General features: G+C 42.1%; 1 protein-coding gene across 1 annotated transcript; it reads left to right on the forward strand.

The window, feature by feature from the left end:
• The first annotated feature begins 636 nt into the window (after positions 1–636).
• LOC143882165 (clathrin light chain 1-like) lies at positions 637–11,971 on the forward strand. The gene is made up of 3 exons (XM_077385612.1): positions 637–1,167; positions 10,958–11,111; positions 11,203–11,971. The coding sequence occupies exons 1-3, from the start codon at positions 707–709 to the stop codon at positions 11,668–11,670; spliced, it is 1,083 nt and encodes a 360-aa protein (XP_077241727.1). The 5' UTR covers positions 637–706; the 3' UTR covers positions 11,671–11,971.
• Positions 11,972–12,226: the final 255 nt, after the last annotated feature.

Below are 12,226 nucleotides of genomic sequence, written 5' to 3' on the forward strand. Positions count from 1 at the left end.
AGATTTAAGGGATTTCTAAGGTTAATATACTAATATAAAGAGGGACAATGCCCAATGGATTATGGGTAAAAGAAAATATAAAAAGCTAATTCAGGGACAAAACTGTACTAACGGAAATTTTGGGGGAATCCTGTAGATATGTTTCGATCCAAGGGGTTTCTAGTAGTTTTCCCAAAAAACAAAAACACTTAAAAAATACAAGAAAAAATGGCATTAATGAGGGCGGGGCGGGGCGGGGCGGGGCCAACTCCATCCCCTTCCCGGCACTGAGGAATTTTTTAAATCCCCTTCCCCTTCTCCTTCCCCGCTCAAATCGGGGAATCCCCTCCCCAAGCGGGGCGGGGCGGAGCGGATCCCCGCTTTCCCGGGTGAAATTGCCAGCCCTATCTGGCTGTTTTAAAATGCAAAAGTCAGCCCCGAAATGATTTTCCGCAAAACTGCTTAGCAAATCCAAGGAAAGGAAATCCGTTGAAAGAGGGGCACATTACGCATCAAAAACAAGGGGGCCGCATTATCCTATTATCCTACAAGGGGGCGAAAAAAATCAACGCTCTTTCGTAATTTGAGAATAAGCTAAGGGCAACTTTGTCATTCTAGAAAAAAAATCTGGCTATAAATGACGGTTTGAAGAACTCATTTCTCCCACCATCCACCCCCATTTCTTCTCAACAAAGAAAAGAAAAAAGCCAAGAGAGGAAGAAGAAGAATGTCTTTCGACACGTTCAGCAACGAGGGAGATGAGGTCCGATCATCATCGACTCGTCCCTTTGACGAAGATGGCTACATAGGTTACGACCCTCGTCTCCCTTCTCAACGCTACGAATCCTCCTTTTCTAATTTCGCAGACGATTCTAAAGATCCCATCTACGCCGACGAAGAACCTCCTCCCGCCGGTGGTGGTTTTAACGGCAGCAATTTCGCCGGAGATGACGATATCCCTATCCACCATATCCCTCCCTCTGATGACAATGAAATTCCTCCCTCTCCTGAGATCTATGGTTTCCAATCCACTGAATACACTCCCTCTCCTTTCTCATCCATGCCTGAATCTAATGGAAAGGCGTACAATGAAGCTGATGAAGGCCTTTTTACCTCTGATGGACCCATCCTTCCTCCTCCTACTGAAATGCAGTCTGAGGAAGGTTTTATTCTCCGCGAATGGCGCCGGTGAGGTTTCGGTTTCGGTTTCTCTTGATCTGTTCTTCCTGATGCTGAATTTGTCTCCTTTTTAACCCTAGTTGTGTAGATCTAGCTCATATTTATTTATTTATGTGTTGAGACCTTTTTCTTGACATCTGACACTTTTCTGCCATGGAATTTGATCTAGGTCCCCTTTTTAACCCCAGTTGTGTAGATCTAGCTCATATTTATTTATTTATGTCTTGAGACTTTTATCTTGACATCTAACACTTTTTCTGCCGTGGAATTTGATTTAGGGTTTCTCGTTGACCACATCTTTACATTTCTTTTTCCTGTTGCATATAGGAATGAATAGATCTGTGTTCATAGTTGTAAATTGACCGAAATTTACAGAAATTTGACGAAATTTACCGGAAAGTTTCAAACGAAATTTCGTTTCGGTGGCCAAAACGAAATGGCCACTGAAACGAAATTTACAACTATGATGCATACCCTCTCTAGCTAATTTATTAGCCTCTCCGTTAGCTGGTCGTCTTATATGATTATAGGAATATAGGATATCAAGAAAGAACCAATTCTGTCTTGGATTTGTCGAATGATGCGGCAAATCTCCACGGATTCGAATGAGCGCTTCTAAGCCACCTAATTACTATGTGAGAGTCGCCTTCAATTACCACCCTATTCATGTCTTGAACTTGAAGCAGTTTAATACCATGATGTAAAGCTTGGACTTCTGCCTCATTAGAGTCTGCCACTCCAATTGGACTACTAAATTCCCAAATCACAACCCCTTCTTCGTTCCTTAGAAGCCCTCCAATACCTGAGCGACCCGGATTCCCCATACTCGAGCCATCGAAGTTCAATTTGAGAATTCCTTGGTAAGGAGTCCATGCTTGGATCACTTTAGGGACATTGCTTGAGGCATCGCATATCTCTGTCCAACTCCCAAATCATTGAATGCTTATTATGAAGTTCTTTCATGGCAAAGTGATTATCCTCAGTTCCCCTTCATGGAGAATTAATTTAGTGTATGCATTATTTCTTATGATCGCACTATTTGTAAGCTTGAACAGTTAATGAGTCCTACAGAGGGCGTTTTCTTGTGCAGCTTGCTATCTTATAACTTAAATGTAAACCAGCCAAGGGTAGCTTGGATTGTTGATTTTCACTACCTGCTCCAAGGCTATGATTTGGCCGACACTTCGAATTTATTGCCGACTCACATGTCCTGCCGTGTCCGACACGACACACGTGTCCACACGTGTCGACACTCCTTTAGACACTTTTACTTGTATTGCTGGAAGTGTTAGACTTAATGTGGGTGTGTGGACATGTTTTTGCACTGTGTCAAGTGTGACATTCTGTTTTTTTATTGAATATTGTGTTTACCTTATTTAGACAACTCGTATCCATGTCGAAACTGGACACACAAATCCATATCCACAAATCATGTTTACATATACTTTCTATTTTAGCCGTGTCCCCGTTTCTAAAGTTTGGGGGTTTGCCGTGTCCGACACTCCGTGTCCGTGTCGACACGCGACACCTGTGTCTGTCCACAAATCATAGCTCTAAGGTATAAAGTATTGGAAATACGATAAATATCAGACACCGCCAAAATCTGATACATATCAAACCTTATCATGCTTTATCAATGAGCAATGTATGTATTGGACAACCCATGCTGCACTTCTCAATGGGTATTGTGCAACCCAAAATGCATGACATATCGGAAATGATAATTTAAAGTTTAAACCCTGACCAGCTCTTTACTCTTGTTTGCTGTTGTACATCTTTATTGGCTTCTCTGAGGCAGATCCAAGTACATGTGCCTAAGCAAGTAATTTGTGCAACTTATTATCTGTGATTGCCTTAGGCTCTGTTTGGTTAGATGAGATTTTAGTGGAAGTAGTAGTCAACAAGGAGGTGACAAGGGTGGGATATGTGTAGACTTGTCCGAGAAGATTAGAGGGAATTTTGGGGAATTTTGGTAGTGTGTTTGGTTAGATGTCAAAGCATGTGGGAGAATGGAGAGTGTCATTAACAAAATAAATAGTAGAAAAGAGAGAAAGAGGAGAGAGAAAGAGAGAAAAAAGTAATGATTACACATGGCATTTCATATTCTACTCTTCTCCCCTCTAAAATTTACCAAAAACAAGGTTTGGCATTGGAAAAGTAGGGGAGGGGAAAATCCCGCCACATAGGCGCCACCTAAGCCAAAAGCTAATAATTATGTCTCTTCTTCCAATGGGATTTGAGCTAAAAAATGAAAACCAAACAACATTTGGTATTTCATATTCCTAGAAATGCTCGGCCGTCTTCCCTACTTTTTGCAACCAAACAGAGCCTTACTGTTTTTGTCTGAATTATTCAAATATTCTGTGGTTAATTTTTTCTAACCAGACATTCAGATGAACATTTCCCTTCCTCGGTCGCCTTGAAGAACACATGCAATTTCTGTCCTCAGTTGCCTAGAAGAACACATGCAATGTCTTTAATCCAGACTATCGAGAATCAATTTTTGAACACCCTCTTGTTCCTATCTAGCGCAATGGATAACGATTCTGTGACCCACTCAAGTCTGATGTGTGTACAAATGAATGTGTAGGCAACTGCACAAACATAATTATATATCCTGTATTAATATAGCTATGAAACTTGAGCGGTTCTCGTCTTCATTCTCCTTTGGAAAAATATCCATATGGATATTTTTGGAAAGAATACCCCATTTATTTAGGTCTAGATATTTTTTGTTGAGTTCACTGCTAACATGTGCATAAAGGCATGTAAAATCTTACCATTAAAAAAAGCATGTAAAATCTTTTCATAGGATCATAAGCTCCCAAATGTTAATATCTAGAACTAGCCATACCTCTGCATATTTGTCATGAATTTGTGGGTCTTCCTAAATCTCCCACAATGTCCATGTCATAAATTATATGGGTAACCGTTGCTATGCATTAACTATCCACTGCATTGGGATTGTGGCACAAATCTGCCTTCGGTCATCTAAAAACTTCGAGTCCCATAAAAGGCTTGATTATTTTTTTCTAACAAATTCTGTAATGTGTCAATTCTACAACTCCTCTAAAACACCCTTGTGCACAATGTCTACATGTATGAATAAAGCTTCCCTATACATCATTTATCTAATAGTTACATAACAGCAATAAGCTCATGCAAGAGCATCCCCTTGACATTAAACATTGGCCCACATGGCTCCTTTAGTGTAGGTTTTCAGTTTTCTTTTACCATTAAAAAAAAAGGGTAGCTTTTCTTTTAGTTGGTCCCTCATGTAGTGCCTAGCTTTGTCATTTTAGTGGTTTTAGTGTCCTTAATGGTTTTTCCTTAAGTAAGATTTACTTTAGGAAGTGAATTTTGTGTTAGGACTATGCTATATAGCCCCTTATTTCTCTCTTGTAGTAAGTTTTTATTGAATATGATTTGAGGGTTTTAATTTGGGAAGTTTGGGTGAGAGTTTCTTCCTTGCAAGGAGGAGCCTCGTGCAGCATAGTCGTCCAAGAGAAGGGGATTTTAGGGCTTGACATGCAAGCTCCTTTCCTTGTCGGTTGTATTCAATCCTTGTTTTATCAAGGTTTCTGTTTTCGCGGAAAGTTTTGGCGTCTCCTCGTCAAACCAATCAATTCAATACTAGAAACCACTGCAAGTGAAGGGGTACTTTTCATGTTATTGTATCTCTTTGCATTTCCTTTTGTGTCTCTTTGGGCTGAACCTTCTCGGTCTTCCCCCTTCTTTAATGAAATTGCTACCATTAAACAAAAGCAAGTGAGGGGGCACTACTCCTCTCTGATTTGTGCCTTTTATGTTGATGGAGTTTGATGATTTTTATGGAATGTTGTTTCAAAATTTCTATCACTATTAGCATCCATACCTGCTTTAATCCCTGCAAGTTCCAGAGATTTTGGAAGGATTCATTTGTAATTTCATTCTGACCTGTGGAAATTACTTAAGCAAGGGTGTTAATCTGGAGTGTTCTTCTCTGTTGAAAACTTGAATGGATCAGAAGTTCATAATTCTGGTGAGAAACCAAGCTCAAGAGCAAGTTCATTGCTGAATTGACTTGCAATACTCCCAAGCCTGGTTTCTGAGATTTGGCCTGAGAATTTTCTTATGCTCGGGTGCCCCCAGTTGGTGTACTGAACACTACAGTAGACTTGGTTACTTTCAGATGTTGATCAATCCTAGCACATAGAGGAATGACTGAAAATTAACTCAAAGAGCCAAGCTTCAATAACCCCAGCCGAACATGCCTCAACTGTGCTGGATTGCGGCTCCTAATCGGATACATAAATGCTGTTCATTTCACCAAAATTAATCATTCTGGATTACATGCTGCCCGGTTCCAATAGAATGTGGGAAACCCTTTGAATTCTAGTGAAAGACAATCAAGTTGTATTTTTTTAACATCATTCACGTTAAGCAGCTGAGCTAGACGAGTCTCCTTAGGCCCTTGATAGCTTTTAGAACGATTCCACCTTCTGATTGACTCGAATCTCCATGAACAGTCCATTTTCTGAAGTGAATCATCACCTTGTTGCATGTGGATAGCATATTGGCTGAAATGGATCGGTTTGTGCATGATACCCCCAGTTGCTTTGATGAATTAAAATGCATGAACGTTTATCACCGAATTGTTTTACACTTGAACTGGTCTCAGCAAGTTTCTGCATAGTGACGTGCATATTTGTTGGGGGGCTGTTGGAAATTTTCTCAAGTTTGATTAGGATGGCTTGGGATGGAGGAATTCCCCTAATGGCTCAGCTAGTCACCTCTATTTCATCACATCTAATATAGCCCCCTACTTCTCAGCTCAACCATGTCCGAATTCTGCTCAGTAGTGAACAAACTGGTTTGAGAATGGCTGCTTTAATTACCATCGTGACCGTCCACGACTCAAGTCTCCGGGCATAACCATTGCTCAATGCTAGAGGAATCCTAGCCCCCCGCCCTTAACCAGCCACCGGTACTTGGAGTCCATCATTGGCTGGCACAACTTGCCCAGAGACCGAGACCTACACAGTTTGGATCTGCCAATTATCACTTTGGGTGCCAATCAGCCCTGTACACTTGCTCAAGTGTTAGCCAGCCATCTGAGGATTGTGTGGTTGAAGTATTTGGGTGCTCCTCCACAAGCAGACCTCCAGTAAAGGATCTGTTCCCACTCGCAAGTAGTCTGTTTGGCTGTTTCATATCCAAAGAGGGCCCTTTTAGCTTGACTTTGGAGGTGGGTTATTGATGATGGCTTTTTTTTTGTTTTTGAGTTTGAACTCTAGAGATAGGTTTTTTGGTTGAAAAATGTTACTGCAACTTGAAATTCAAAATTGATTTCAAGCTTTTTTGGTGGGAAAGAGGTGCTTTGGTTGTCTGATCAAGATATCTTTTGGATTGACAAAGTTCCCTTAGGGGGTGGGCCGGGCCACTAACACTTGGAGGATGAGAATGGTAGATGAAGGGTGGAGAAAACAATCACAGTGAGGCCCTGTTCGTTTAAGATTATGACAACTGATTGTGTGTGCCAAACCTATTATTGGACTCAAAATTATGTTTACATTTTAGTGCAATAATTGGTTTAGCACTCACAATGGGTTGTCATAATCTTAAATTAAAAAAGGGCCTAAGAAAGAGAAAAAAACATGGAAAATAATTATTAAAATGGGAACTTGCCTCGTTGTTTCCCAAGGAGAAGGAGATGACTATTAGGGACGTTTTCAAAAGCCGCCAAACTCTTCCCCCAGTGGCCACCGTCTTGGGCTTTCCGGTGGACCCTCTTATATGCTCGTGCGGATTTAACCTCGACATATTGTAGATCACTTCCAAAATTTCCTTGAAGCAAGGTATCATGCTCTGGAAGTTTTTGAATCCTTGGGGATCCTTAATATTTGTTGCCGGAGGACTCTAAGTTTGTTCGGGCAAGGTGACAACCTGGTTAGGCCTCAGTGGGCTCCTCCCAGATCCCATTCGGGGTCATTGGGAAGTATTGAGGACAGGGATACTAGAGCGAGACGGTTGGAGTTCGGAGCCAGAAGAATCCCTGGCCGAAGAGCCACTGAATTCAATCGTCGATTGGCCTCTAATGGTAGCGATTGGATGTGTTCGAAATGTCAATACAAAAATTTTGGATTGCGTAACGTTTGCAGAAAATGCCCCGAGCCTAAGACCAAAGTGGCCCCAGCCATGGTCTGGAGACCGAAAGTTGGTCGCTCATAAGCTGATGTACTTGTTGAACCCTTGGCCCTTGAGATCACAATTACCTTAGTGGAGGAAAGAAAAAAGAGCTTAAAGAGCTGCCTCATTGGGAGTTTGAAAACTGGATCTTGGCTGCTGGAGGACGTATGGGAGTGGACTAAAAGATGTTGGGGCCTTCCGGAATTGCAAAAGCATTACTCCATTAACTCAGTGGACATTCTGTTTTGTTTTGAGTCAGAATCACAGGCGACTGCCATTCCCAGGCGTGGAGGTGATGCACTGGGGGTATCGGTTTCCGGCATATAACACGGGTGCTAGAACTATTAGGCTCAGATTTTATGATATCCCTCTCCATGCATGGTCAACGTCAACAGTGGTGGCCCTTGGGCAACACCTGAGCCAGGTGATCCAGACTCAGCTCTTTGGCAATCACGACCACTGTATGAAATTCGCTTCAGCCTTGGTCATAACTCCCCTTTGGAAATCTATCCCTTCATCCATCAACTTAAGAGTAAATTCCAGCATTTACTCCGTTGGAGTTAAGATGATCTCTGAGGATAGTGTTAAAAGTCTGGCGGTGTCGGTAACAGGGGAATCAAGCAGTAAGAATAATTTGGCTGCTTGTGAGGGCCCTGAGCAGGCTTCCGACGCCCACTCGCCAATGATGGCTGATCCTCTGGAAATCGTGACAGACGCTAATTCCGAGGTCTGTGAAAGCATAAGGGAACCGTTGGTGGGCCCCTGTTTGAATTTTGAATTATCCAAGTCCTCACCTGCCCTGCCGCCACCGATCCGCATAGAAAGTCAGAAGACAGAAAAGCTATGATGCTTGGGAGGTGGGATTAGTCTGGAGTTGGATCGACGCAGAAATCATTAATTGCTGCAGCATGAGGCGAGAGAGGAAAAGCCTTCCGTAAGATATTGCTGACAGTTGTGTCTTGTACTCGGCTAAGGAGAAAAAGGCTCTAAAAATATAAAAAACAGATTTAATAATGAAAGTAAAGGGCCAAAGGAGAAGCGCCTACGTACAGGAAAAGGTAATATACCCCGTAGAAATTTGGAAGTACGGGGGTTAGCTACTCGAGGTGGTCTCTCAGTCTTTACAAGGAAACTTAAAGGTATATTTAGAAAAGAGGACTGCAGGAGGAGATTGGCTGTTGACTCTCAGAAACTCCTTCAAAATTTCGACATCACCACTCCACCAGATATGCTAGGAAAGGAAGCGGCTCAGGGTGGAAACTCGTCGGCCTCCCAGGACTTTTCGTTTGTGGCTGGAGTGATCAAGCTACTAAAAGATCTTCGATATAATGAAAAGCTAGCTAGGAAGGAGTCACCCACCCCTTGTGGTGCTTCATTCAGCCTGCTAAAGAAGCGTTGGGCTCAGCTTAGGAAAGATCCTACTAGTAACACCAGTATAGAATTTAATTCCTCTGAATCGACAAGTGATAAGGAATTGCATTTACCTCTCCTTGAACTCCCCATGTTCAGCAAAATTCTAGAAAAGGAAAGACCACCCGGCGACGCCTTTGGGAGGAGGAAAGAATGAATGTTATTAGGGACCTGGAGAATAATCCGGAAAACTTGAATCTTGCGACGGCTGCTACCTCAGTCATTTTAGAACAGGAAATAGATCAGCAAGCCGGGGAGCCCCAAGGCCTAATGAAAACCCTAAAGGTAAGGCAAAATGGGTTGATGATAGCTTAGAAGAATTAAGGAGTCCTGGATCGTTCTCCGAATAGTTCAATGACTTGTTAACAGTAGAGGATGTATTTGGTATTGAATACGAGGAAGACTTGGGAAGACTTGGGGGCCACCAAAGACATGTTTCTTGCAATGGCGGCAAGAGATAAGATAGAGAAGGAGGTAAGAGAAAAAGAAGCCGATAAGAAGGCTGGGGAAGGGGTTTAAGCAACTAGCCCGTATGTTAACTCAGTATTTCCTTTGAGATGGGCTTAGGAATGAAGGGAGGATGATTGATGTGTTGATTAGTCGGTAGCTTAATGAGTCTTTTTTGAACCCGTACCAGAGGTCATCGGAACAATTTAAGCATGGAAGGACACTGATAAGTTTGAGAGAGTTTTTCGCCATTTAAGGCATTTCTGTCACTCCTTTTTGAGAATTTGCTACATTCTGATTAGGTTTGTCTCTGTAAGTATCCCTGAGGAAGTATCTGACTGGACGAAACGATGAAGAAATCCACCAATATCAGTTCGGAGGTTTTAGTTGATTGATTTGGGAACCTCAACTCTTTGGTGGCAGGTTTGTTGATGTAAATCCTGTTGACACCCACCCAAGATAGCTAATGTTTAATAGAAATGTTATATTCCTGCCTTTACCTAGAAAGACTTGCTTTTCTGGATACTTTAGCCATGCCATTCATTCTTGGAGATTCATGTTTGATTCAAAGTTCCAGAATTTCAGAGTGCAAGTTTGACCAGCAGTTCGAGAGGGGTACAGTGTTGTAGGTGCACAAAGAATGTTATGAGAATTGAACAGAAATTAGGCTGTTGAAAGGTACTTTTCTTACCTTTTATATCTTTGATTTGGTCTCGGGTATGCATGTGTCTTTATCCTTTAATATTCTGTAAAGCAGGATGGGACTCCTGGTCCTGATTGCTATCTTAATGTTAATGAAACTCTGTCAATTTTCAAAAAAAAGGGGGAACTTGCTGAAGTAAAGCACCATAATTGCATAGTTATATTTTTTTCCCATTGGTTTTATGTTATATTTAAATCCATGCGGCATCATCTCATTGATTCTTGCAGTGCTTTCCAGGTAAGCGTTTCTGTGAATATTTTTCTATGCAAGTTGTCCTTCACCATTATCAGCTGTTAGGGATAGGGGTGTAAACGAGCCAAGCTGAGCCGAGCTTGGCCCAGCTCGGCTCGGCTCGGCCAGGCTCACGAGCCTTACCGAGCTTGGGTTATATTAAGGTCAATGATATATTCACACCCCTCATCTTCCCTGGACAGCCCTATCTAGTGTAATTTGACTACTCTTTTTACACCACGGGGGGTGGTCCAAGTAACAAATGGGGTACCAAAAAAGAATTGACATATTTTGCCTCCCCCTTTCACTCTCTAGACAACCCTTTTAGTATATAAATTAATATATAATATATATTTAAATATTTTAAATCCTTAACTAGCCTTAACGAGCCGAGCCTGGCCATCCGGGCCTAGCTCGGGCTCGGCTCGTTAAGCTTAACAAGCCTGGCCATCCGACTCGGCTCGGCTCGTTAAGGATTCGAGCCGAGCTTTTACCAAGCCGAGCTCGAGCGAGCTTCCGAGCCCGAGCCAAAATTGACAGCCTTAGTTAGGGACCTAAATTTGTAATTTTATCTTCCTCTAAAAGTATTCATTCATGTTATGAACAGTGCTATATGTTATAACATATTATCGTGCTACAGTTCACGGGCAAGCAATCCCCTCGTTAGAGGATATGTCTCTACTTAGTAGATTTGGTGTTTGAGAGTCTTGGACACCTCTCTTATTACTTGGAACCCTTGGATACCTATTAATTGGTTTCTTGTTGTCCAGCAGCAGGTATGAAATGGTTTTCATTTTTTATAGAATTGGAACACGAATTAAAGCTTATTTGCTTATGCAGCCAAAACGCCATCCTCCTTGAGGAGAAGGAGAAGAAGGAAAAGGAGATGCGGAACCAAATCATCGATGAGGCCGATGAGTACAAACGAGCTTTCTACGAGAAAAGAAAAACCAACTGCGAAACAAACAAGGCTCATAACAGGGACAGAGAGAAGGTAGAAAGTTCAGAAATCTTCTTTTCCCATATTTCTTAGTGGAGAAATTTGATTTCAAATTGTTACTGAGATTCGATGATGCTTGGAGCAGCTATTCCTGGCTAACCAGCAGAAGTTCCATGCCGAGGCAGACAAACAGTACTGGAAAGCGATAGCAGAGTTGATCCCCTATGAGCTTCCAACTATTGAGAAGAAGAGAGGAAAGAAGGACCAAGAGAAGAAACCGTCTATTGTTGTGATTCAGGGACCAAAGCCTGGCAAGCCCACTGATCTGTCAAGGATGCGGCAGATACTCGTGAAGCTGAAACACACACCCCCGCCTCACATGAAACCACCACCACCCCCACCCGCACCTGCCAAAGATGCTGCCAAGGATGGTGCTGCAGCAAAAGATGGAAAAGCCAAAGATGCATCTGCCTCTACATCCAGTAAAGAAACTGCCAATGGCACCACCCCTGCTCCTCCTGAGTCCAAGCAAGAGGATCCCGCTGCAGCAGCAGCAGGAGCTGGAGCAGAGGAACTGCCGACTGCACCTGCTGAGCCAGTCGCTGCCGCATGACATAAGACTCTTTCTTTTTCAAATCGTAGTCTTATGTCCATTAGCTCACATTGTCCTTGTTTTGGTTAGTCTCCGGTGCCATTGATTTTACTGAGAATAAGAACTGTAGGATGATAGCTTCATGTTCCCAGCAGCCAGACCGTGCTGCTGAGAGCTTTTCTTTTCATTTTGTTGCTGGATTACAACAATGTTTACATTTATTTTATGTTTTTTTTTTTTTGTTTGAAAAATTTGATGTTGGGATTAGAAATTGGTCTCTTGAATTTTTCTTCAGATATCAAATGACTGATGGTTTTGAGTTTATTAGCATAAGAGGAGGAATGCGTATCACGTGGATCTCTTTTCAGTTAGCTCAGGAAGAATGGATGCAATTTTTTCATGTCTGTGCAGGTATGGATGCAAGTGACTGATGATTTTGATTCTTTCTAACATGAATCAAATGTTCTGTTGAGGATGGAATACGCTATCATTTGCTCAGAATTTAGGATGAGAATGTTTCTATAGCTTGGATTGTTTAGGCACACAACTTGTCTTTGTTCTCTCTGATGATTTTGTT

Source organism: Tasmannia lanceolata, unplaced genomic scaffold (assembly GCF_043159265.1).
Source record: "Tasmannia lanceolata isolate RefF3 unplaced genomic scaffold, GAP_Taslan_0.1 ptg000007l, whole genome shotgun sequence".
In the NCBI taxonomy this organism is placed as follows: Eukaryota; Viridiplantae; Streptophyta; class Magnoliopsida; order Canellales; family Winteraceae; genus Tasmannia; species Tasmannia lanceolata.